The sequence below is a fragment of the Oncorhynchus gorbuscha genome, linkage group LG14, assembly GCF_021184085.1.
Source record: "Oncorhynchus gorbuscha isolate QuinsamMale2020 ecotype Even-year linkage group LG14, OgorEven_v1.0, whole genome shotgun sequence".
In the NCBI taxonomy this organism is placed as follows: Eukaryota; Metazoa; Chordata; class Actinopteri; order Salmoniformes; family Salmonidae; genus Oncorhynchus; species Oncorhynchus gorbuscha.
The window spans coordinates 56,280,882-56,307,891 of record NC_060186.1 but is presented as its reverse complement, the minus strand read 5'-3'; the positions used below and the strand labels follow the sequence as shown (position 1 = coordinate 56,307,891).

Here is a 27,010-nt window from a genome sequence, read left to right as displayed (position 1 = left end):
GGGTAACCACGCCCACCCCTCCTTTTAGCCAATGAACCACTTTCGGTACTTTTCTCAATTTCAACCTCCTTGCGTCCTCTCCACGCTCCTCGCCTCCTTCTGAAAACCCATTGGAAGAGAATGTCAGAGAGGAGGGACCTCTGACTTTCTCATCCAATGGGTTTTGCGAAGGAGGTGAGGAGAGAGGACCCGAGGAGTAGCCAATGCAATTGAAATTCTCACCCTGGGCTTCCAATCCCTCTGTGCTGCACGACAATTCGACAGTATATTCGCCGCTCGAGAGACGGAACCAGGGGGACAAGTTGTAGACCTCCAAAACTATTTTACGGTGATGCGTTAGCGACAGTAGGGTAGATGAGAGGTGGGATCACTCAAACCAGGAGAACGCGAAATTAAACCGCATTTTATCATTTTATGTCATGTTTGGAAGTTTTGACAGATCTCGTAAAACAGAGTATATTCTTTGAATGTTATTGTAAGCACAATTCTGGGGTTGACACAGTAGGAGTTGGAGTTTCTGTAATCGCATGTTCCCCTTTTCCAATGGACACGCATTTGGAGACCCCTGGTACACCAAGTAGACCTATGGAATCACTTCTGTAATGTGGATTGCAATTTTATTTGAAAAAAATAAAGGTCTACTTCAGAACGATGTGAGAAGATACGCGTCCTGGATTTTCATTTTTCTGGATATCTTAAAAATTATTGGCAACAGCTGAAAGTCGCTATGCTCAAGGGATTTCTGCTCAGGTGTCTTGCCTGCTCCGACCGTGGGACCAAAATGGATTTGACGCCACTGCAACCCCCCGTACCCCATTAACAGAAGTTATAACAGTTCTTACATTTTGTTATTAACCTACGGTTTTAAATTTGACAAATGCTTTGGAAGAAATCGCAAGACGACCCGCATGGATTTTAAATCGACATTTGCATTTGGAATTTCAATCATGAACTTTGTTGACAGTTTGATAACCTTGTTTCTCCTGACGCTTCTGTATTTGTCAGCTGTCAAGGTAAATGATGTATCATAACAGACCCAGGGTCTCTAAATGGACGTCAAGAAATGTTTTATATTTGTGAAATATGGTCAAGTGTAGGTCGTCCTTGTCGCTCCCCTTGTTAGGTCATTGCTCATGTTTTAACAACCTCAAAATGTTTCGTGGCATCGGATACATCTAAATAGCAAATCTGACACTGTTCCAACTTTATGTATTTACTCTGTGGTGTGGTGTGTTTTGTCGTTCAGAGGTGGAATAGGCTTATCTAATGTTTTTGAACGAATGTTATAAACTTTAGTCTAGACTGGTGATTGCGGGCCTGCTCAGAACCACCTTGGCGATATTATGACGCTTTTAAAGGCGCAGCGGCATTTTGAATTTGCAGAGATATGGCAGTAGGTTCACTGCCTGCACATTCGATCCTACAGTTTCATTTTAATAGGCACTATCGGAATACCACTACCCAACTACATCTTAAATGGACACTTCTGAAAAATAGTGCATTGGCTTCATATTTTATTAAGGCTTTAACATTACTTTAACTAATTAAAAGGTAGACATTGATGTAGGTCTATACTGGTTTGCAAATCATTAATCAAAATGTTGAAGCCTCCACATGACCCTTGGGCAAAAGTTTTTATGATAATACAAAACCCCCAACCAATATAGCTCTTTATGAGACTTTTCAGGTTGGGGTGAAAATGGTCCAGCCAAGTCACCCATGATTACAAGTCAGTATTCAACGTCCGTCCATGTCAGAGGAAGTCAGGATATTATGTGGAAACTGGCCACTAGGGCAAACAGTGAGTGTTGTTACCTTTTTCTTTTTTCCGTTATTTAACTAGGCAAGTCAGTTAATAAGAACAAATCCTCATTTTCAATGAATGCCCTCAAGTAGGTTTCAGTGTTGTGGATGGGCATAAGCATCTACCTCTGATTACAAATATTGCAAGTTTGAATCCAGCGATTCAATATTTTTTTAAGCCTATCCCAAACCTTAACCATTCGAAGTTGATGCCTAACCTTAAACATTTGGAATTAGTGCTGAAACAACCTTAAACACTTTGAAATTTGACGTTTGGAAAAACTTTGACATTTTACGTTTAAAACATGGATTAACGTGTAATTCTGACGTGAGACTGTGAGAATTGGTAGCAGCGGTCACAGGTTGAGGTAGATATTATGCGCTTGCATTGTTCCGACTAAACTCAGTAGTCCTCAGTGAAAGCCACTTGGTAATGAATCTCCAGGCCTCATGCAATCCTGGGCAGAAATTGCACAAGTGTGTGTGTGTGTGTGTGTGTGTGTGTGTGTGTGTGTGTGTGTGTGTGTGTGTGTGTGTGTGTGTGTGTGTGTGTGTGTGTGTGTGTGTGTGTGTGTGTGTGTGTGTGTGTGTGTGATGATGATGTGTGTGCGTGCCTGTGTACGTACGTGCTTGCATATGAGTGTGCCAACCACTGTGGGAGGACTGCTGACAATCAATCCCCACTGTGGAGAAATGTCGCAAACTGTGGGCTGTATACGGGTCATTGTAGCAACAATTAACAAGTGTGGTCTGTTGAGTTTGCGTAGCCTACACTCGCATAGAGAATTGAATGGTAACATTTGCAAACAGGCTTACATCTTCACAGTGAATGACAATGTAGGCCTTGGCTTTGAAACAAAACAAACAAACCGGTTGATCTTTGACAGCGCCAATGTCAAATTGTGTCTGCACCACATAGCCTCTTTGGTTACACTTAAGTGAACTGTACTGGAATATGACATTTAAAAATGTAAGGCTACAATCTAACCTTCAATTTGTGTGCCCCTTTTCCTTTCTCCCGTGCAGAGTGCCCACATACCGAAAGAAGGATGGAGGATTTCGCATGACGGCGGTAGGTGTAAGGCACCGTGGGAAAAGGGCTTTCATTGGGCTCCCTCAAAGGCAAACTGCCAAGGAAACAGGGTTTGTGTGGTTCACATTGAGAGCACAGGGAGACCCACACCTTCTAGTGGACTGAAGTGTAACTACACTAGGTCCTCAGGTTGGCTGAATAGGCTCCAACATTGAAGCCATTGTAACACAAAATATCCATGAATTCCATTTTAAATATTGTGTGAGGTTTTTATAGAATGGAATTGAGTCTCTGGCCCTCATGGGTTCTTTACACAAGCATAAGTTGCACAAAATATTTGGAAAGGAGCTGCTTTCGATCAGAAGCTGAATGTTATGTGATATTGTTTCATACTATGTTTGGTTTGGCTGGTATAGGACACTGCAGGGGGTGTGCTATGATTTCCCATTTCTCCTTTACTCTCCAAGAGGAATCAGAGTTTTTGTCTGTCTGTGGTGTCTCAATGTCTTTCCCAACATGTGCAGCCCCAGGCTACAATGTTTTTAGTGCTTCAGTGCAGAAGGTACCAAACTTTGTGGGGCTGAGAGAGGGATTGAAAGAGGGAGTCAGTACAGAAGCATACCAGAGCCACAGTGAGAGAGGAAATGAGAGAGACACCTTGATGGGTGAGATAATATAATAATAAAATATATAATGTACATATGGCATGTACTGTAGTAGATGCTTTTATCTATAGCGACTTACAGTAATACGTGCATACATTTTCGTATATAGGTGATCCCAGTGGGAGATGCTGGTTGTTGAAGGGAAGTTAATGTAGTAGATGTGTATTTTGTCATGTGCATGTGTGATCTTGCCACAACAGCCCTGTGTTTGTTGATCATTTACAGTATGTGTGTATAGGTTATTGGTATACTAAATGTATATGCATGTCTCTCCTCAGTGATATCCTTCATGGAGGTATACAATAAGAGCCTATGTCAGCCCAGGGAGCTGCTGGTAGAGATCGCACAGGAGTACCCAGAGGAGGTAGAACATATCTTTATCCCATCCTGTGTGGTGCTGACGCGCTGCGCAGGCTGCTGCAACGATGAGATGCTAGAGTGCACGCCAACCTCCACGCATAACATGACCATGGAGGTGAGAGACGGAGCGTTTTATATTTTAACCCTTACATCTCCTTCACACTTCTTCTACAACCCTACTTCTAGTATATACTGGTTACATCACCAAGGAGGTGAGATACTGACCTCTGACCCCTTACCTCTTACATTTAGACTGGACACCTCCCCAAAATGGCATTTATAACATAATGGAGATGTAACCCTATACTTCCTTCTCTTTGTGTTATTTCCTCTATCCCCCCATGTCCCCTTACAACACAGTAACATCACTATGGAGGTGAGAGCCCTTTAAACTTTAACCCCATATATTAACCCACTGTTCTCCGGCCACCGACGACGTGGATATGGATTAAGGCATTGAGACACCATATCCATAGCCTCTAACCTCCCCCTATCCTCATGTTATGGACAGGAGGGATCTGATCCTAAATCAGCACTCCTACTCTGAGACACTTTGTGGATACAGGCCCTGATCAGTGCTCACTGTGATTGTAGATTGCACCCGGAAGTAGGAACAGGCTCTTAGTTATTTAACAGAGACAATCAATATCGTAAAAAACGTCCATATGCCCTGAACATGCCCTGGGCATATGGATCCCCCTACCTCCTACATTGAGACACCACATCCATAGCCTCTAACCTCCCCCTATCCTCACATACTATAACATCCCTTTCAGGAATCTCTCCAGCCTCTTTCTGACAATCCATATACCCTTATGCTACATGCGTGTCTCAAGTTATGTGTGTCTATGTATGTAGATATATGTAAGGGATAATCAACGAGGAGCTACGTGTTCTATGGACAATAATGAACAACGTGGAAGCTTCCACGAAGTTGCATTATTTTCCAGAGAAGACATAGAGCCCAAGTTGATTATCCCTTTTATACCATGGCTATAATTTGACACATTGTCGCTAGAAATGTGTTCGACATCAACTGAAGTAGCTAGCTACAATAGTTGCCATGGTAATCAAACACACACACTTGCTAGTTTAGCTAACCAAACCATCAGTCCTAACTTGCCATTATGAAAATCAAATTAAACAGTGCCAGTAATGTTTTCAATTTGACTTTTGCTTTCAAATGCAGCTCAAACATAGAACATGTTAGCCAGAAATGGGACCAAGTCACCATTTTGTGAGTTTCAAGTCTTAATCTTTGAGTTTTGAGTCAAGTCCCAAGTAATAATGGGCAAGTCTCAATTAAAGTCCCAAGTTCCACAGCTCAGCTTAGGTCAAGTCACAAGTCCCTAATTTTGGGTTTCGAGTCCTCAATTGTTGTGTTTTATGCCATTGCAATGCATCTGTGATTTTGGACTGACATGTTTTACAAACTGCATCCCTTTTCCCCCCACTACCACAGCGTCTTTGAAACCGAAAGCAACAATTCTGGGGACCAATAATGTCTTAATGCACAGGTGGCACTAGGTCCCAGTGTAGTGGGGCAAATGGTTTTCCCTGGGGCCCAGAGTTTTCCTAATCTGGTAACCAAACCAGGTATAAATAAGTGATTAATTAGTAGTTGTAAAAAGGTATTTATTTATATGGGCAATGGGACTAGATTTACATTTTTAGTCATTTAGCAGACACCCTTATCCAGAGCAATTAGGGTTAAGTGATTTGCTCAAGGGCACCAACAGATATTTCACCTAGTTGGCCCGGGGATTTGAACCATCGACCTTTCGGATACTGTCCCAATGCCCTTATCCACTAGGCTACCTGCCACCTAGGTATACAGATATTTTCTAAACAGGTCAAATGGTTTTAAATACATTTTTGAAAATTCCTGGGAGGATGGAAACCCTGTTAGACTACAGCAACCTTGTACTTGTTAATATGAATTATATTTTAAAACTATACTTTCCTTTACATAGACACAACCATTGCAATTGGACAATAGAACTCACAGGGTTGAGCTTGCTTTATGCAGGTTTGCATTGTATAGGCCTATGCAACTGCAATTAAAAGTAACTCACACAGTCTATTTATGTAATCAGTATTGTGTTGTTTGATTCATTTAATTTAATACTTTTGGATTGAAAAGTTCATGGTAGCCCAGCCAGCCAGCCCAAGTTTGAATATAGCCTAAACCAAATTTGATCAAGTTCATATTTTCTCCTAACACAAATATATTGGCTATAAATAGGCCACATAACCCTGGCTAGAGGGGACATGAAGCATTGTCTGTAGCCTATGCAGCTGCCGGCTGTAGTTGCCTATGCAGTAGCCGAGTTGATCAAACTGAGAAATTGTCTCGTTTTCTTCCCATACAGTTTAGGTGTAGGCTGCTGCAACATTTCTGTGAAGTTTTTGCTCGTGTATGTCGGTAGTAATGTGTAATCACGTTTGCTTAATAAATATTGTGGGGCGGCGTGCGCTTTGCTAAAGGATGTGCTTTGTACCTGGCCTGCGCAACCTGTGATTTCCGTGAATCTGATTGTTCAAGACACAGAACAGAATGCACAGAACCTGCAGCACTCCGATATGAAGGACAGATATGCTTACATAGTGTGCGAGATGACTTATCGAGTCATACAGCGAAGTCCAAGTTAAGTCACAAGTCATAGATGCTCAAGTCAAAGTCAAGAGTTTTTTTGTTTTAAGATTTAAGTCACATGACTCGAGTCCCCATCTCTGACTACAGCCATTGAATTCCACCGTGCAAATATACCAAATATGGTACAGACTTTCTAGTTTAATTAACCAAAGCATCAGTCCTAGCTCGCCATTATGAAAATTGAATTCAACAATGCCAATTCATGTTTTCAATTTGAATTTTTCTTTCAAAAGTAGCTCAAACATAGAACATGTATGAATGAACTATAGCCATTGAATTCTACCACGCAAATATACTGTGCATTATAGGGAAATAATGCATGCTCTAGAATGCCCTTCAAGCCAATCAGAAACGGGTATTCAACAATGCAATAGTATAATTAAGTGATAATGCCCGAGAAGCCGATTTCGTCTCGGGCCGGCAAACTGTGCCAATATATCCTCGAAACACTGTCTTCGAGGACATTATCACTTTTATACAACGGGTTACCAACATATTCAAATAATGATTGACACATTTTAATTAAAAACGTTTTGATTAATTTATTCATACTATTTCATCCTTCCACAAGATATAGTCCGACACAAATCTAGGGTTGCTAGAGATGCAACCCAGTCGATCAGTCTTTTTGTTCTGCATCTATGGACGCAACGCAGTCATTCGATCTAAATGTTCCATACTGGCGAGCAACGTTCTTAGCCAACTACGCCTAACTTACAGTTACGTCAAAAAGTGCAGCCAGAATAACATAAGCGTAGCTGCGTGTGCATTTGTTTAAGCTGTTTTCTATTGACATTTATTTGGCTAGATCCATAACAATGAGCTAATGAGACTCGATTTCACCTGGCATAGAAAATGTGCTCACTCGTCAGGACACTGTTGTTCAGAGGAGCTAGCCAACAACACAGCCACAGTAACACAATCACTTCAAACTGAAGCTGGAAAGACTGCAAATTATCTGCGTTTCGTTTTTACCTTTTTTCATTTGACATTTTTTTGTATATATCCCTAAATATTATTATAGCTGATTCCTGATTTCGACATTGCTAAGAAATGTTGCCCGCCTGTCTCTCGTCCCGACTCGTTCATTACTATGGGACAGCGGGAGATCAAATTTGAATATTGAAACAATGTTGCAATTATCGGAGAGACAGATTGAAGTTTTTTTTTATCTCCGCTGTTGAAAACGAAGTGTTAGTCTAAAAGAAATGTGAGATAATGCCTAGATGCTTTAATAGAGGAGATAAAGTTTATAAGTTGCCTGGCTGGGCTGATGATACAGTGGAACAGGGTAAATAGGCATTTTAACGTCATAGATTTAGCCGGTGACAACTTGTGGAAAAGACACCGGCTGGAATGCGGTTTTAACCAATCAGCATTCAGGATTAGACTCACCCGTTGTATAAAAATGTGTGAACAGTATATGTGTGTGTGTGTGTGTATAGTATATTTTAGTATATGGTGGGAAAGGAGAGAGTCTGTGTGAGTATGTTTGACTGTTCTATATTAGACTCTGTCTTCTCTTGTTTTTGTTTCCACAGATAAAAAGAATAAAACCCCAAAGACAAGAAAATAATATCTTTATGAGTTTTACAGAACACAGTGCGTGTGAATGCAGGTAAGATGTGTTTAAGTATTATTTTGTACACTTGCTGCATGTACACACACACACCTACCTACTATCTACTCCAGTGTTCTTCTCAGTTCAGGGCATATGGAGGTCTTCTACGAGGAATTCAGGGGCATTTACTGTAAACAACGATATTGATTGTCTCTGTTAGATAACTAAGAGTCTGTTCCTACTTCCGGGTGCCATCTACAATCACACTGAGCACTGATCAGGGCCTGTATCCACAAAGTGTCTCAGAGGAGGAGTGCTGATTTAGGATCAGATCCCTCCTGTCCATATTATCATATTCATTATGATCTTAAGGCAAAACTGATCCTACTATAGATCAGCACTCCTACTCTGAGATACTTTGCAGGTCACAGAACAGTGATATGGTATGAACCATGTATCAGCTTTTCCTTTAACGCCATAGCTATTCATTTATTTAACATTTTATAAAGATTTCTAGCCTACATTCAGTGTGTATAATTTTCCACCTTTTCATAACCACCTTATAAACTGCTCAAACCATTAATTCATTGTTTGTTAACCATTAATAAACTCTTTTGTAAATCACTTTTCACAACTTTAACTAGTTTATAAGTAGACTGCAATGTTTTACATGGTTTTCTACGAACCAATTGAGAGTACTGTGAAATGAAATGTGACGTTTCACAACTCTTGGCCTCCTGTACACACTGGATTAGCTGTGAGCCAGAGGATTCGTTGCTCCATAATCAGCTATAGTGAAATGAGCAACAAAATATAATTGAGAATCGGCTGTTGTTATCAGATTGTGTGTGTGTGTGTGTGTGTGTGTGTGTGTGTGTGTGTGTGTGTGTGTGTGTGTGTGTGTGTGTGTGTGTGTGTGTGTGTGTGTGTGTGTGTGTGTGTGTGTGTGTGTGTGTGTGTGTGTGTGTGTGTGTGTGTGTGTGTGTGTGTGTGTGTGTGTGTGTGTGTGTGTGTGAGAGAGAACAAATCAAGGAGATAAGCCAGGGAGAAAGCCATCTTTGTCATGACTACTTGGGGATCAGGGATGGAAAACACTAGAGTAGTAGAGTGCTACAGGGCCACCCAAGCTGAATCCTGCCTATGTCTGTCTACTGTTGGTGATCTGAATCTGTTTACAAAGAAACAAACGGTGGGCTAGATTTTGTATTTATTACGGATCCCCATTAGCTGTTGCCAAGGCAGCAGCAACAGTAGTCTTCCTGGGTCCAAACACATTAAGGCACCTGCATTACATATAAAACAAATATAAAAAACAGTACATCATATGACATTATTACACCACTACATATCTACAAAACAAAATGTATAATACCATCATACAACAATATTACAATGTACGTGTGTGTAGAGTGCATGTTACCTGATGTGGAATAGAGTCCCACATAGTCATGGCTCTATGTAGTTCTGTGCGCTTCCCATAGTCTGGTCTGGACTTGGGGATTGTGAAGAGACCTCTGGTGGCATGTCTTGTGGGGTATACATGGGTGTCCGAGCTGTGTGCTAGTAGTTTAAAGAGACAGCACGGTACATTCACCTTGTCAATGCTTCTTACCAAAACAAGTAGTGATGAAGTCAATCTCTTTTCCACTTTGTGCAGTGAGAGATTGACATGCATGTCATTAATGTTAGCTCCCCGTGTATTAAGGGTCAGCCGTGCTGTCCTATTCTGAGCCAATTCTAACTCCCTCTTTGTGGCACCTGACCACACAACGGAGCAGTAGTCCAGGTGTGACATCTAGGGCCTGTAGGACCTGCCTTGTTCATAGTGCTGTTAAGAAGGCAGAGCAGAACTTTATTGTGGACAGTCTTCTTCCCATATTTGCTACTGTTGTATCAATATGTTTTGACCATGACAGTTTACAATCCAGGGTTACTCCGAGCAGTTTCAACTTGCTCAATTTCCACATTATTCATTACAAGATTTAGTTGAGATTTAGGGTTTAGTAAATGATTTGTCCCAAATACAATGCTTTTAGTTTTTGAAATATTTAGGACTAACTTATTCCTTGCCACCCATTCTGAAACTAACTGAAGCTCTTTGTTAAGTGTTGCAGTCATTGTAGTAGCTGATGTGTATAGTGTTGAGTCATCCGCGTACATAGACACACTGGCTTTACTTGTTGTTAAAGATTTAAAAAAGTTAAGGGGCCTAGACAGCTGCCCTAGGGATTTACGGATTATGTTAGAGAGGCTTCCATCAGAGAACACCCTCTATGTTCTGTTCAAATCAAATTTTATTTGTCACATGCGCCGAATACAACAGCACCTTACAGTGAAATGCTTACTTACAAGCCCTTAACCAACAATGCCATTTAAGAAAAATAAAATTAAGGAGCAACCAATAAAATAACTGAAGCGAGATTATATACAGGGGCTACTGGTACAGAGTCAATGTGCAGGCGCACAGGTTAGTCGAGGTGATTGAGATAATATGTAAATGTAGGTAGAGGTAAAGTGACTATGCATGGATAATAAACAGAGAGTAGCAGCAGCGTAAACATGGGGGGTGGAGGGGTAATGCAAAAATTCCTGGTAGCCATTTGATTAGTTGTTCAGGAGGCTCATGGCTTGGGGTTAGAAGCTGTTAAAAGAAACCTTTTTGACCTAGTCTTGGCGATCCGCTACCACCTGCTGTGCGGTAGCAGAGAGAACAGTCTATGACTATTGTGGCTGGAGTCTTTGGCAATTTTTAAGGCCTTCCTCTGACACCACCTGGCATAAAGGTCCTGGATGGCAGGAAGCTTTGCTCCAGTGATTTCCTGGGCTGTACACACTACCCTCTGTAGTGCCTTGCGGTCAGAGGGTGAGCAGTTTCCCTACCAAGCAGTGATGCAACCAGTCAGGATGCTCTTGATGGTGCAGCTGTAGAACTTCTTGAGTATCTGAGCACCCATGCCAAGTGTTTTCAGTCTCCTGAGGGGTATAGGCGTGCCCTCTTCACGACTGTCTTGGTGTGTTCGGACCGTGATCATTTTTGGTGATTTGAACACCAAGGAACTTTAAGCTCTTAACCTGCTCCACTACAGCCCCGTCTATGAGAATGGGGGCATGCTCGGTCCTCCTTTACCTGTAGTCCACAATCATCTAATTTGTCTTGATCATGTTGAGGGAGAGGTTGTTGTCCTGGTACCACACTGCCAGGTCTCTGACCTCCTTCCTATAGTCTGTCCCATCGTTGTCGGTGATCAGGCCTACCACTGTTGTGTCGTTGGCAAACTTAATGATGGTGTTGTAGTCATACTTGGCCATGCAGTCATGGGTGAACGGAGTACTGGAGGGGACTGAGTACGCACCCCTGAGGGTTCCCCGTGTTGAGGATCAGCGTGGTAGATGTGTTGTTACCTACTCTTACCACCTGGAGGCACCTGGAAGTCCAGGATCCAGTTGCAGAAGGAGGTGTTTAGTCCCAGGGTTCCTTAACTTTTTGATAAGCTTTGAGGGCACTATGGTGTTGAAAGCTGAGCTGTGGGTAATGAATAGCATTCGCATGTATGTGTTCCTTTTGTCCTGGTGGGAAAGGGCAGTGTGAAGTGCAGTAGGGATTGCATCATCTGTGGATCTGTTGGGACGGTATGCAAATTGGAGTGGGTCTAGGGTTTCTGGGATGTTGGTGTTGATGTGAGCCATGACCAGCCTTTCAAAGCACTTCATGGCTACAGACGTGACTGCTACGGTTCCATAGTCATTTATGCACGTTACTTTGGGGCTATTGGGCACATGGACTATGGTGGTCTGCTTGAAACATGTTGGTATTACAGACTCGGTCAGGGACAGTTTGAAAATGTCAGTGAAGACACTTGTCCATTGGTCAGCTCATGCTCGGAGTGCACGTCCTGGTAATCCGTCTTGCCCTGCGGCCTTGTGAATGTTGACCTGTTTAAAGGTCTTACTCACATCGGCTACGGAGAGCGTGATCACACAGTCTTCTGGAACAGCTGATACTCTCATGCATGCTTCAGTGTTGCTTGCCTCGAAGTGAGCATAGAACATTTTTAGCTCGTCTGGTAGGCTCGTGTCACTGGGCAGCTCGCGGCTGTGTTTCCCTTTGTAGTCCGTAATAGTTTCCAAGCCCCGCCACATCCGACGGGTGTCAGAGACTGTGTAATACGATTTAATCTTAGTCCTGTATTGACGCTTAGCCTTTTTGATGGTTCGTCAGAGAGAATAGCAGGATTTCTTTCCCACTCCTTGAAAGTGGCAGCTCTAGCCGTTAGCTCAGTGCGGATGTTGCCTGTAATTCATGTCTTCTGGTTGGGGTATGTACGTACGGTCACTGTGGGGACGACATCATCGATGCACTTATTGATGAAGGCAGTGACTGATGTGGTGTACTCTTTAATGCCATCTGATGAATCCCCCAACATATTCCAGTCTGTCCTAGCTAAACAGTCCTGTAGCTTAGCATCTGCGTCATCTGACTACTTCCTTATTGATCGAGTCACTGGTACTTACAAGTTCTCTTGTAAGCAGGAATCAGGAGGATAGTTTATGGTCAGGTTTGCCAAATGGAGGGCGAGGGCAGAGCTTTGTACTCGTCTCTGTGTGTGGAGTAATGCTTGTCTAGTGTTTTTTTTCCCTCTGGTTGCACATGTCACATGCTGGTAGAAATTAGGTCAAACGGATTTAATTTTCCCTGCAGTCAAGTCCCCAGCCTCGAGGAATGCCACCTCTGGATGAGCATTTTCTTGTTTGCGTATGGCTTTTTTTTTCCTGATATCCAGAAGCTCTTGTCGGTCATAAGAGACGGCGGCAGAAACATTGTGTACAAAATAAGTTACAAATAATGTGAAAAAACACACACAATAGCACAATGGTTAGGAGCCCGTAAAATGGCACCATCTGTATGGACATGTACATCTTTATCCACACTAGAGGTCGACCGATTATGATTTTTCAACACCGATACCGATTATTGGAGGACCAAAAAAGCCGATAACGATTAATCGGCCGATTTAATAAAAAATATATAAAAAAATTAAAAATATATATTTTAAAAAAATACATTAAATGTTTTATTTGTAATAATGACAATTACAACAATACTGAATTAACACTTTTTTTTAACTTAATATAAAACATCAATAAAATAAATTTAGCCTCAAATAAATAATGAAACCTGTTCAATTTGGTTTAAATAATGAAAAAACAAAGTGTTGGAGAAGAAAGTAATATGTGCCTTGTAAAAATGTGTGCCATGTAAAATGTGTAAAAAAGCTAACGTTTAAGTTTCTTGCTCAGAACATGAGAACATATGAAAGTTGGTGGTTCCTTTTAACATGTGACTTCAATATTCCAAGGTAAGAGGTTTTAGGTTGTAGTTAATATAGTATTTATAGGACTATTTCTCTCTATACCATTTGTATTTCATATACCTTTGACTATTGGATGTTCTTATAGGCCACATATGTCAGAGTCAAGGCCCGCGGGCCACATCCGGCCCGCGAGAAGGTTTTTTACGGCCCCTGGGATGATCTTGATTTATTATTAGAACCGGCCCGCAGACCGCAGCAAGCCGGCAGCCCGCAGATCTTTTACACGCACCAATACTACATTTCCCACAATGCAACGGTGACGCACCGAGCAGTAGGCTGCTTCATTTCAATATTTATTGGCACAGCAGTTGTCAGCATCACAGTAAAATTAACTTTCAGATACCCATCAAAAATGGCAAAACGGAAGGTGGACACTGAGAACCGGGGGTTTCAAACAAGGTGGGAGTCGGAGTATTTGTTCACGGAGGTAGCTGGAAAACCTGTGTGTCTTCTGTGTGGAGAAAGTGTGGCGGTACTGAAAGAGTATAATCTGAGACGACATTATGAAACGAAACACGCGGACAAAAACAAGAATATGGACATGGAACAAAGGCTACAAAAGGCAGAGGAATTAAAACGAGGCCTCAAATCTCGACAGGCTCTGTTCAAAAAAGCCAAATCACAAGGCCAGGCTGCTGTCAAGGCCAGTTTTATTTTGGCAGAAGAGATCGCTAAATCAGCCCGGCCATTTACGGAGGGGGATTTCATCAAAAACTGCATGATTAAAGTTTGTGACGAAGTTTGCCCAGAAAAAAGGCAACTCTTTTTAAATGTGAGTCTGAGCAGAAACACCATTGCCGAGAGAGTAGACCAGTTGTCCATCAATCTAAAAGAGCAGCTTGTGAAAAAGGGAAAAGATTTCATTGCATATTCCTTGGCTGTGGATGAGAGCACCGACATTTCTGACATTGCCCAGTTGTCAATTTTCATCCGCGGAGTGGACTCCAGCCTAAGCGTGACAGAGGAGTTTTTGGCTTTACGTCCTATGCATGGCACAACTACGGGGCATGATTTGTATGAAGAGGTGTCAAGATGTGTAAATGAGATGGAGCTGCCTTGGGAAAAACTCGTGGGTTTGACAACCGACGGAGCACCTGCGATGTGTGGACACAGGAGCGGACTGGTGGTGAAGATACGGGAAAAGATGCAAGAGGAAAACGCGACAGGTGAGCTGACAGCTTATCATTGTATCATACACCAGGAAGCGTTGTGCGGTAAAGCCTTGAAAATGGAGCATGTAATGAGCATCATCACGCGCACAGTTAACTTTATCAGAGCCAAAGGTTTGAATCACCGCCAGTTCAAGGCATTTCTGACGGAGTTAGAAACGGAGCATGGTGATTTGCCTTATCACACAGAGGTGCGATGGCTAAGCCAGGGAAAGGTGCTTCAAAGATGTTTCGAGCTTCGTGAGGAGATTTGTCTGTTCTTGGACAGCAAAGGGAAAGACACAACACAACTCCGAGACGAAATGTTTCTGTGTGAAATGGCTTTTCTGTGTGACATTACGAGTCATCTGAATGCAATGAACTTGCAGCTGCAGGGTCGGGATCGTGTCATCTCTGATATGTACAGTACAGTGAAGGCATTTAAAACCAAACTGACTCTGTGGGAGACGCAGATGCGGAAAGAAAATTTGAGCCACTTTCCCAGCTGCCAGACCATGAAAGAGAAGCTCTCTACCAGTGCGTTCCCGAGCGCACAGTTGGCTGATAAAATAGGTATGCTTGCCGCTGACTTTCGACGCCGATTTGCTGACTTTGAAGCACAAAAAGCAGGTTGGAACTGCTCGGTAACCCATTTGCTGTTGACGTGGAAAGCTCACCACCAAACCTCCAAATGGAGTTGATTGACCTCCAATGCAATGATGCACTGAGGGCAAAATATGCGGCAGTGGGTGCTGCGGAGTTCGCCCGTTTCCTCCCCGACACAATGCCCCAGCTGCGCATCCAGGCTGCTCAAACGTTGTCTATGTTTGGCAGCACATACCTGTGTGAACAACTGTTTTCTTTGATGAACTTGAACAAAACATCACACAGAAGTCGACTTACTGCTGAACACCTCCACTCAATTCTGAGGATTTCCTCAGCTCAGAGCCTTACCCCGAACATTGATGAACTTGTGGAAAAGATGGGACACCACCAAGTATCACCCTCAACCTCAAACAAGTGAACATTACTGTGCAATCACATATTTAGAGTTTTTACTCAGTTCAAGTTTAAAAGTTAAAGTTTAATATTTGTTTTCACTGCATGTTACTTCTCCTTAAACAAAGTGTTGTTTTTGATTAATAGATTTTTGCACTTTATTTTATTGTATTTCAATCCAATTATATTTTAAAAATATTTCAGTTGAGTGGATGATAGAAAATTGCTATTATTGTTTTTTTCTTTGAAGTAAATTTAGCCCACTTTTGCTAAAATAGAAAATATAGGCTACTGATGGTGCCTTGAATACCGGTTTCTTTCATTTAATGTTCATGTTATGGGGATTTTTATATAAAGGAAATTTGTCTTTTGTGTCTGTTGAAAATTAAAGATTACTGACAGAGCCATAAGAAAATATTGCTTTATTTATCTGATCATATTGGAATATATTTGTTAGGTTTTCAGTAGGTTCAATTAGGTTCACTAGACTATATGCGTCATTTAACAAATTTTCAATGAACATTCGAACAGTCCGGCCCTCGGCTTGTAGCTAAAATTTTTATTTGGCCCTCCGTCCATTTGACTTTGACACCCCTGTTATAGGCACTATAGTATTGCCAGTGTAACAGTACAGCTTCCGTCCCCCTCCTTGCCCCTACCTGGGCTCGAACCAGGAACACATCGACAACAGCCACACTTGAAGCATCGTTACCCATCTCTCCAAAAAAAGCCGCAGCCCTTGCAGCGCAAGGGGAATAAATACTCCAAATCTAAAAGCGAGTGATGTTTGAAACAGTATTAGCGCACATGCAGCTAACTAGCTAGCCATTTCACATTGGTTACACCAGCCATTAGGCCGATCGGCTTGAAGTCATAAACAGTGCTGTGCTTGCGAAGAGCTGCTGGCAAAACGCACAAAAGTGCTGTTTGAATGAATGATTACGGGCCTGCTGCTGCTCAGTCAGACTGCTCTATCAAATCAGACTTAAGTATAACATAATAACACACAGAAATACGAGCCTTTGGTCATTAATATGATCGAATCCAGAAACTATCATTTTGAAAACAAAACGTTTATTTCAGTGAAATACGGAACCGTTTGGTATTTTATCTAATGGGTGGCATCCCTAAGTCTAAATATTCTTGTTACATTGCACAACCTTCAATGTTTGTCATAATTACATAAAATTCTGGCAAATTAGTTCGCAATGAGCCAGGCAGCCCAAACTTGCATATACCCTGCGTGCAATGAACGCAAGAGAAATGACACAATTTCACCTGGTTAACATTGCCTGCTAAACTGGATCAGTAGTTATAACTAGTGATTATGATTGATTGTTTTTATAAGATAAGTTTAATGCTAGCTAGCAATTTACCTTGGCTTCTACTACATCCGCGTAACAGGCAGGCTACTCGTGAAGTGCAATGGTTAGAGTGTTGGACTAGTTAACTATGCGGTTGCAAGATTGGAACCCTGAGCTGACAAGGTGAAAATCGGTTGTTCTGCCCCCGAACAAGGCAGTTAATCAACAGTTCCTAGGCAGTCATTGAAAATAAGAATGTGTTCTTAACTTACTTGCCAAGTTAAATAAAAGGTATAAAATATATATATATATATATATATATATATATTATTGTTCTTTAAATAAAAATAATAATCAGAAATCGGCGCCCAAAAATACAGATTTCCAATTGTTATGAAAACTTGAAATCGGCCCTAATTAATCGGCTATTCCGATTAATCGGTCGACCTCTAATCCACACTATAGCATGGGGTGTAATGCCATAACACATACATTTTTCTAGCAGCAGACATTGATCGATAATGTCAAAAGCCGCACTGAAGTCTAACAAAACAGCCCCCACTATCTTTTTATCATCAATTTCTCTCAGCCAATCATCAGTCATTTGTGTAAGTGCTGTGCTTGTTGAATGTCCTTCCCTATAAGCGTGCTGAAAGTCTGTTGTCAATTTGTTTACTTTAAAATAGCATTGTATCTGGTCAAAGACAATTTTTTTCCAAAAGTTAACTAAGGGTTGCTAACAGGCTGATTGGTCGGCTATTTAAGCCAGTAAAGGGGGCTTTACTATTCTTTGGTAGTGGAATGACTTTTGCTTCCCTCCAGGCCTGAGGGCACACACTCTATCAAGTAGGCTTAAATTTAAGATATGTCAAATAGGAGTGGCAATGTCGTCTGCTATTATCCTCAGTAACCCTCCATCCAGGTTGTAAATGTTGATAGACAATAATACTTCTTCCACACTCACTTTACGTAATTCAAAAGCACAATGCTTGTCCATAATTTGGTCAGATATACTAGGATGTGTAGTGTCAGTGTTTGTTGCTGGCATGTCATGCCTAACTTTGCTAATCTTGCCAATGGAAAAATCGTTAAAGTAATTGGCAATATCAGTGGGTTTTGTGATGAACAAGCCATCTGATTCAATGAATGATGGAGCCAAGTTTGCCTTTTTGCCCAAAATGTAATTAAAGGTGCTCCAATTTTTATTTACTGTCATTCTTCATAGCATTTATTTTTGTTTCATAGTTTTCTTTTTATTTAGATAACTCAATTTGCAGTATGTTTGCCAATCGGTTGTAATGCCAGATTTATATGGCATACCTTTTGCCTCATCCTTCTCAACCATACCATTTTTCAATTCCTCATCAATGCAATGGGATTTAACAGTTCTTTCAGTCATTTCCTTAACGGGTGCATGCTTATTAATAAGGTAAGGGCTGTAAGGTAACATGTTTGTTTCTATCTTTCAGGCCAAAGAAAGAAGTGAAAGAACAGAGACAAAAGTGAGTACAGACTCTTGCGCTATGTTGATTTGAGTAGCGATGTCTATCCCTTTGTCATTGTCTTTCTCCTATGTTTCACTGTTCTCTCTCTCTCCTGTACTCACACATTTTTAGGATTTCTCTCTTTAAAACGTGTGTTGTTACACACAACATATCAAATGATCACTCACACTACCATGTGGCACCGATCCAATGAGCTTCCTGGAACTCACAAAGAATCACATCCATTTTATTCATTCTAATTTCATGGCCCTTTGAGCTCTCAGGTGAGCCACACGGAAAAACCCCAAAATGCTTCACCCAGGTGAACAAGTGACACCTGACGAGGTCAATGTCCTCTGCTCCTGTCATCTAATGTCGTTTTATATACACCTGCTGCTCCTTACATTCCTCTGTTTACATTCCTTCTCTCCGTACCTGCCTTTAAGTATGTCTCAGGGTTCATTCCTTTACTTATGTTTTACAGGATCCTGTGATGTGTATATAACTGTGTGTTTTAGAAACCCCCTTTAACCATTTTTTTTGTGTGTGTTAATGGGTCTAGCTTTAATGGATTTCTTGTTTTCGTTCAACTTATTTTTCCACCTCTACATGGGATTGTCTAGTTGTCCTATTGCCTAAACCTACAGGATTACAAGGGTCTTTGGTTGTATTTAGGTTGTATATGTCATGTGTCCAGCGGTATAGATAAGGGTTTGTTTCTGAGACCCTATCTGACTGACCTTGTTTTAAGCATTTATGAGTCTGAAGGCTGATGGCTTTAGTGCTCCCTGACCACCATGTTTCTACACTGAGATGTCCCAGGGGACATTCAACTCTTGTTTTTGATGCTACCGTGCTTTACTGTTTGCTCAACTTTTACATCTGACCATGCTGTGGTGACGGCAGGGCTGGATTAAGAAATCGTAGGCCCTGGAGCTTAGATATTTTCTAGGGCATCCCTCCCGTTTTCATATGTGTACACCATTTTGCAAGTGCACACTTTTTTTATGAGCCTAAGGAAGAAGTAATTTAACTGTGAAACTTTTAAAATAAAAATATATCTGCCTCTTGGCGGTTGCAGTAAGAAAAATATATATACACATTTTAAATTGAGCTCTGCTTCAAGGGCCCCCTATGGCCTTGGGCCCCCGGGCTTCAACCCATGTAAGCCCCTGCATTAATCAGGCCCTGGGTGAGGGGCCTCCTGGGTAGTTAGTAGAGGTTGACCGATTATGATTTTTCAACAACAATATTGAATGAACACTTTTATTATAACTTAATATAATACATAAATAAAAATCTATTTAGTCTCAAATAAATAATGAAACATGTTCAATTTGGTTTAAGTAATGCAAAAACACAGTGTTGGAGAAGAAAGTAAAAGTGCAATATGTGTCATGTAAAAAAAGATAAATTGTAAGTTCCTTGCTCAGAATATGAGAACATATGAAAGCAGGGGGTTCCTTTTAACATGAGTCTTCAATAGTTAAGAAGTTTTAGGTTGTAGTCATTATAGGAATTATAGGACTATTTCTCTCTATACCATTTGTATTTGATATACCTTTGACTATTGGATGTTCTTATAGGCACTATAGTATTGCCAGCCTAATCTCGGGAGTTGATAGGCTTAAAGTCATAAACAGCGCTGTGCTTCAAGCATTGCGAAGAGCTGCTGGCAAACAGAGGAAAGTGCTGTTTGAATGAATGCTTATGAGCCTGCTGCCTCCTACCACCGCTCAGTCAGACTGCTCTATCAAATATCAAATCATAGACTTAATTATAATCTAATAAATACACAGAAATACGAGCCTTAGGTCATTTATATGGTCAAATCCGGAAACTATAATTTTGAAAACAAAACGTTTATTCTTTCAGTGAAATACAGAACCGTTCTGTATTTCATCGAACGGGGGCCATAAGTCTAAATATTGCTGTTGCATTGCACAACCTTCAATGTTGTGTCATAATTATTTAAAATTCTGGAAAATTATTTACGGTCTTTGTTAGGAAGAAATGGTCTTCACACAGTTCGCAACGAGCCAGGCGGCCCAAACTGCTGCATATACCCTGACCCTGATTGCACAGAACGCAAGAGAAGTGACACAATTTCCCTAGTTAATATTGCCTGCTAACATAACTTTCTTTTAACTAAACATGCAGGTTTAAAAAAATATACTTGTGTATTGATTTTTCGAAATGCATTGATGTTTATAGTTGGGTACATTGGTTCAACGACAGTGCTTTTTTTTGCGAATGAGCTTGTTAAATCATCACCCATTTGGTGAAGTAGGCTGTAATTCGATGATAAGTGAACAGGCACCGCATTGATAATATGCAACGCAGGACAAGCTAGTTAAACTAGTAATATCATCAAGCATGTGTAGTTAACTAGTGATTATGTGAAGATTGTTTTTTGTAAGATAGGTTTAATGCTAGCTTGCAACTTACCTTGGCTCCTTGCTGACAGGTGGTCAGCCTGCCACGCAGTCTCCTCGTGGATTGCATTGTAATCCACCATAATCAGCGTCCAAAAATGCTGATTACCGATTGTTATGAAAATTGAAATCAGCCCTAATTAATCGGCCATGCTGATTTAATTGGTCGACCTCTAGTAGTTAGTCACAGTGGTGTTAATGATGGTACAAAAGAACTCTGAAGATCAATGGGCTTGATCAGTCATCCTATGGAAGCTAACTCTAGTCTAGGTTCACCCAATCATTGTACGAAAATGTTCCTTTGTCAAATTTTGTTATATACCCTGCATCTGTTAAATCTGCTGGAAGTGAATAGATTACCTGGAACTCATTGTACTGTTATATCAAACCATTTAAACAGGCAGATTGCTCAAGATTGACTTTGAAATTGGACGTATGTCAGTTTCCTGAGGGTGTCGGGAAATGCCTTCAAAACCGGACACTAGGGGAAACAGTGGGCGCTATTACCATCAATTAGGCTTGGGTTTTGATAGGGTGTTGTGGACGGGGGTGGTGGATAGCTGTCATCCTATGACTCCGGATCAGAAGGTTGCGTGTTTATTCCCAGTGGTGGACCCTCATTTGTTATTTTAAACCCATCCAAAACATTAACACTTAAAAATGTGACGTTTGGAACAACTTCAAACTTTTGGGAAGTGCAAAAACGTCTAATTATGCATTGAGCTTGTTGAGATCCATCAGCCAAGACTGGTGACCTAGATTAGTTGAAAGAGGCTGGGCTGACCCTTATAGTTTTCATGACATTATCAGCTAACCCATCTATGTGCACGCTTAAATGGCATTTGCCTCATGGATTGCAAAACATCCCCTTCGAAATAGAGTTGATGAGGTTGTTGATTGTGGCCTGTGGAATGTTGTCCCATTCCTCTTCAATGGCTATGCAAAGTGGTTGTTTTTGGTGGAAACTGGAACACGTTGTCATACACGTTGATCCAGAGCATCCCAAACATGCTCAATGGGTGACATGTCTGGTGAGTATGCAGGCCATGGAAGAACGGGGACATTTTCAGCTTCCAGATGATGGCGGTGGATGAATGGCACGACAATGGGCCTCAGGATCTCGATACGATATCTCTGTGCATTCAAATTTCCATTGATAAAATGCAATTGTGTTTGTTGTCCATAGTTTATGCCTGTCCATACCATAACCCCACCGCCACCATGGGGCACTGTTGATAGTATTGACATCTGCTAACCGCTTGCCCACACGACACCATACATACAGTTGAAACCGGGATTTATCTGTGAAGAGCACACTTCTTCAGCGTGCCAGTGGCCATCGAAGGTGAGCATTTTCCCGCGTCGGTTGTGACGCCAAACTGCAGTCAGGGTAAGACCCTGTTAAGGACGATGAGCATGCAGATGACATTCCCTGAGACGGTTTCTGACAGTTTCTCAGAAATTCTTTGGTTGTACAAACCCACAGTTTCATCTGCTGTCCGGATTGCTGGTCTCATATGATCCCTCAGGTGAAGAAGCAGGATATGGAGGTCCTGGGCTAGCGTGGTTACACGTGGTCTGTGGTTGTGAGGCCGGTTGGACAGACGTTCAAATTCTCCAAATCTACATTGGAGGCGGCTCATGGTAGAGAAATGAACATTCAATTCTCTGGCAACTGCTCTGGTGGACATTCCTACAGTCAGCATGCCAATTGCTGGCTCCCATCAATTTGAGACACCTGTGGCATTGTGTTGTGACAAAACTGTACATTTTAGAGTGGTCTTTTATTGTCCCCAGCACCAGGTGCACCTGTGTAATAACCATGCTGCTCAATCAGCTTCTTTATATGTCATGCCTGTCAGGTGGATGGATTATCTTGGTAAAGTAGAAATGCTCAGTAAACAGGGATGTAAATTAATTTGTGCACTTATTTTGGGAGAAATACGATTTTTTTGTGCATATTAAACATTTCTGGGATCTTTTATTTCAGCTCATGGAACATGGGACCAATGCTTTACATGTTGCGTTTATATTTTTGTTCAGTATAGTTTACACGTTGTCAACAATCTAAGCCAACCCTGTCCATTTTGCCCCATAGTTGCACAAGTGCAGGTTTTGTTGCTAAACAACCAACCCATCTATAGTCCAGTATCCATTTGGGAATGTTAAGTGTAGCTGAGGGAGTGTTTGGCAAAAAAAACAGCTTACACAGCTAAACTTAAATATTAAACTTGTGAAACCCTTTCTTTTTTGGTCTAAGAATGTCTAGAAGCCAGTGTTCTTTAGATTATTTATTTAGCTACAACAGTGACAAAGTTTGAACTTCTAGATTCATGGGCATGGGCCTTTCTGGCTCGGACAAGGCTTACTTGTCCAATTCTTATTTACTAGATTTATTGAGACCATTTGATTCTATTTCAGTCCATTTTCTCACTCCTATAGCCTCTGTGTGAATGAACGATCAATTGATCGATTGATTTGATTTACTGACTAACTGAACTCGGAACTCTCTATTCGGTTGATATGTGTCTCTTTTCCTCCTCCTCTCAGATGTATCAGCGTTGTTGTGCTTCTTTCTCTTTTTTCCAGAAAACCCCGGAAAGGCAAGGGCAAAGGCCAAAAGAGAAAGCGAAAGAAAAACCATGACCAAAAGAATCGTGAAGCGTATGTCAGCTCGGCCTTCTCCTCTCCCAACCTGCACTTGAGTGTGGCACTTCTCATTATTAAGCTTATTTGGGAGGAGTTCATTTGCCCCTTTTTAATGAATTAATTTGCTCGCTCACTATTCACAGCCCCACCACTCCACCCAATACCACCACCACCACCCAATCCCACCACATGCATCAATTGGCATGAGGCTTTTCTGAACCCCCACCCCACCGGAGTAGGTAGAAGTCGTCCCTGAATAATAAATAACATCTGATCCTATATCTATGGTTAGGGGTGACTTCAACCTCAAATCACTACAACTCACGCGATTCACCCATAACCCTGCCTCCATACCTCACTGCCACCCTCACCCCACCCCCCTGGTGATAAGGAACCCTAGGGGAGATGGAGGGAAAGTATGGAGGGATAGGGTAAAGATAACAGAACTGAACCAACCAGCATGGCTTTTTGCTGACGATCTCAACTAATCCGGTATCTGTTGTGGGGATCATCCAAGGCCTACATCAGTGTTGAGTCTGTCTCGCTTTGCTGTGTCTCACACTCGCCCTTTCCCCCTTTCTTCTTCTGTTTCTTTTCATCCCTCCAAACAGGTTTTTGCTGTTCCGTCTGCCATATCTGGGCTTTGTTTGCAATGTGAGCATATGAGAGATGACAATCACATTGTTGTTTCTTTCTGGGTTATGTAAATCAACAAGTTGTTTAGCCCTTCTGTTTGTGCGTTCACTTTGTCTCCATGGGTCTCAACAAAAAAATGTTTAGTTTTCAATAGAAAGAGTTGCTCATGTTTCTGCAATGGGTTTAATGTCAAATAATAGAGTTGTTCTGTTCACGATGCTTTGCCTTTAGTTCTCAATGGAATGTCTGTCTGTGAAAATGGTTTGGTCCACTATCAACCCCTCTGTGTGGAAACAGAATGGTACAGTCTCTCTAGTGTTCTATGTCATTTAAACCAGATCTATTCTCTTATCTACTGGTTCTCTATCTAATCTGTGTCTACAGGTGTAGGATCTTAACTTGAGCCAGTTTGCTACAGCAGGAAAATAATCCTGCAGGAACAGGAAATGTGGATTATAATTAATGGGTTCATAAAAAATGTTGTTACGGCAAATCAAGTCTGAAATTTTAACTCGCACTGCAAGTTTGCACTTCCTGCTGTGCAGGAAAATTCTCAGCAACAAATGAGTGGTCATATTAAGATCATACATCTGTATGGGAAAAACAACACTTTTAATATTTTAATTCAATAATATCGAGTCCCATATCTTTATGCACAAAAACGACCTCTGAGTTTTCTTTGACTATGTAAAAAGAGAGTTTTGGGATGTGTTGAATTTGACAGTGTTTTGTGTTGTAAGCCTCACGTAACTGCCAAAGCTTGCTGGTGCATGTCTAACCGAAACAATGCATACTGTATGTGGGCAAGCCAATCATCAAGAATCACTCCCCCCTACCACCCTACGAGACAGTAGGAGGAGGTCACCCTGCCAGCATAGGATGAGTTGGGAAGAGGGCAATGGTTTTGGGGGTAATTTTGCTGCTTGCAAAGTGTCAGTTTTTGTACAACCCTCCAGTCACATTCCTTCTTTATATACCCACACATACAGAACATTCACACATAGGCAGTGGCACTGGGAGTATGAAGTTGCAGCATGTGTGGGTTGTCAGAAAAACACTTCCAAGGTTGTTTCCATATTAACACCATTCTAATAAACATCCTTCCTATCTCTTTCTCCTCCTCCACTCTCCTCTTCATCATCCTTCACTTTTTCCTCTCCTCTCTCTGTCTGTCTAGTCAGTGCGAGCCATGTTGTGATGGCTGTTCAGAGAGGAGGAAGCAGGGGTTCATCCAGGACCCTCTGACCTGCCAGTGTTCCTGCAGAAACTCCAATGCCCACTGCCGGGCGCGTTACCTGGAGCTCAACGAGAGGACCTGCAGGTGTGTTTGTGTGTGGGTGTCAGGTGGACTTTTGTTTTATCACTCTTGACCTCATAGCTCGGTATGGTAGCCAAGATGGTGTTTGGTGACATTTCCTGACCACATAAGAGCCTACCATTAGCCAAGAACCTGACCAAGACATTGGTGCTCAGTTCCCAGAGCACGAGATCAAGGGTGTGTTTCATACAACCATACAGCCCTACATCTCTGTTTTTAATGCCTGTCTTACTTCTCTTTGTCTCCCAGATGTGACAAGCCAAGAAGATGAGAGGCCAAACTTCGGATGAAATGACATGATGGAATATTCACAAGATGTTTCACAGCTCAGCACTTTGAACTTTAAACTCTAAGCTCATTTTCTCTGTGGAAAGCATTCCTCTGGACTGACTGAGAAACAGCGGAGAGAGAAAGAGAAAGAAAATGAACAGACAGAAAAATCATCCCAATGTAGATCTGTATATACTAAAGTATATACTAAAAGTACAGAATTTTTATTGCTGCTAAAAGAAAACTAACTAAAACCCATCATTATAAAAAAGCAAACAGCTGTGTGGTTTTGTATTTCACTGGCGTGTGACCGGACTGCAGTTTTGTTGTAATTTCATTTATGCAAATTCTTCACTGGATATATATGAGTGGTTATGTGTCGAATCAGAAACAACAACCTAGCTATGTGGTACATAAATCAACAGAAAAGAGGAGGAAGAGAAGGGAGAATATTCTTGGAGGGATGGAAAGTACTGACCCATAGACTCCCGTTGCAGGAACCCAATTGCAATAGCAGGACAGCCAATGGGAAAATGGGGATCTGTCACATTGTGACAATTTCTTTTACCTGAAAACTGATGTGTAGAACTTGTGGAATGCTAGAACTGTGTCTTTTGCTGCCCTTTCTAGCAGTGGAACTGGATTTGGAGTGCCATTAATACTTCTAAAGGGATACTGATGATTGATTTTGATATACATGGAAACCTCTAGAAACAACTGATACTGTAGCTTGATTCCATTGAGAAACTGTGCCTCAAACTGTGCTGATCACTTCAGAGTGAGAAATCCTGAATCTGCTTCTTAAATTATTTATTTGTTTTCGGAGGGGAGGGGGATGGTACGCTGTCTGCGGTTGAACTCAATACAGAATGCAATAGTATCGATGGCAAGCTGTCTGTATATATACTATACATACTTAATATCCCTTCTGTCATAGTCCGCTATAGATAATTTATAATGTTAGAGTATTTTCAGTATTCAGTCCTCTACCCGTATTTAATTTGATCTATTTATATATACAGTGTTATGTTCTTTTGGGTTTCCCCCCTCCCCGCTATGTGATGTCATTATCGTCTCCTCTCTGCCTAGCTACAAGGAGACACTGCTCTTGGCTTTTATAAGAAAAGAAAATCTTTATGTAAACATTCCTCAAATGGATCATTTGTATGGACGGCCTTTTTAAGGTGGGGGTGCTGCGTGTGATTTTCACCGTGTGTGTGTGTGTGTGTGTGTGTGTGTGTGTGTGTGTGTGTGTGTGTGTGTGTGTGTGTGTGTGTGTGTGTGTGTGTGTGTGTGTGTGTGTGTGTGTGTGTGTTT

General features: G+C 41.5%; 1 protein-coding gene across 3 annotated transcripts; it reads left to right on the top strand.

Annotated features, from left to right (window-relative positions):
- Positions 1 to 256: 256 nt before the first annotated feature.
- LOC123995170 (vascular endothelial growth factor A-A-like) lies at positions 257 to 26,993 on the top strand. 3 transcript variants are annotated; one of them, XM_046298582.1, is made up of 9 exons: positions 257 to 1,013; positions 2,830 to 2,875; positions 3,361 to 3,501; positions 3,780 to 3,976; positions 8,059 to 8,135; positions 18,371 to 18,403; positions 23,410 to 23,484; positions 25,283 to 25,426; positions 25,673 to 26,993. In XM_046298582.1, the coding sequence occupies exons 1-9, from the start codon at positions 909 to 911 to the stop codon at positions 25,692 to 25,694; spliced, it is 840 nt and encodes a 279-aa protein (XP_046154538.1). In that variant the 5' UTR covers positions 257 to 908; the 3' UTR covers positions 25,695 to 26,993. The 3 variants fall into 3 exon arrangements, with proteins under 3 accessions (XP_046154538.1, XP_046154539.1, XP_046154540.1); XM_046298583.1 differs by lacking the exon at positions 23,410 to 23,484; XM_046298584.1 differs by lacking the exon at positions 3,361 to 3,501 and having other exon boundaries at positions 25,673 to 26,992.
- The last annotated feature ends 17 nt before the right edge of the window (positions 26,994 to 27,010 follow it).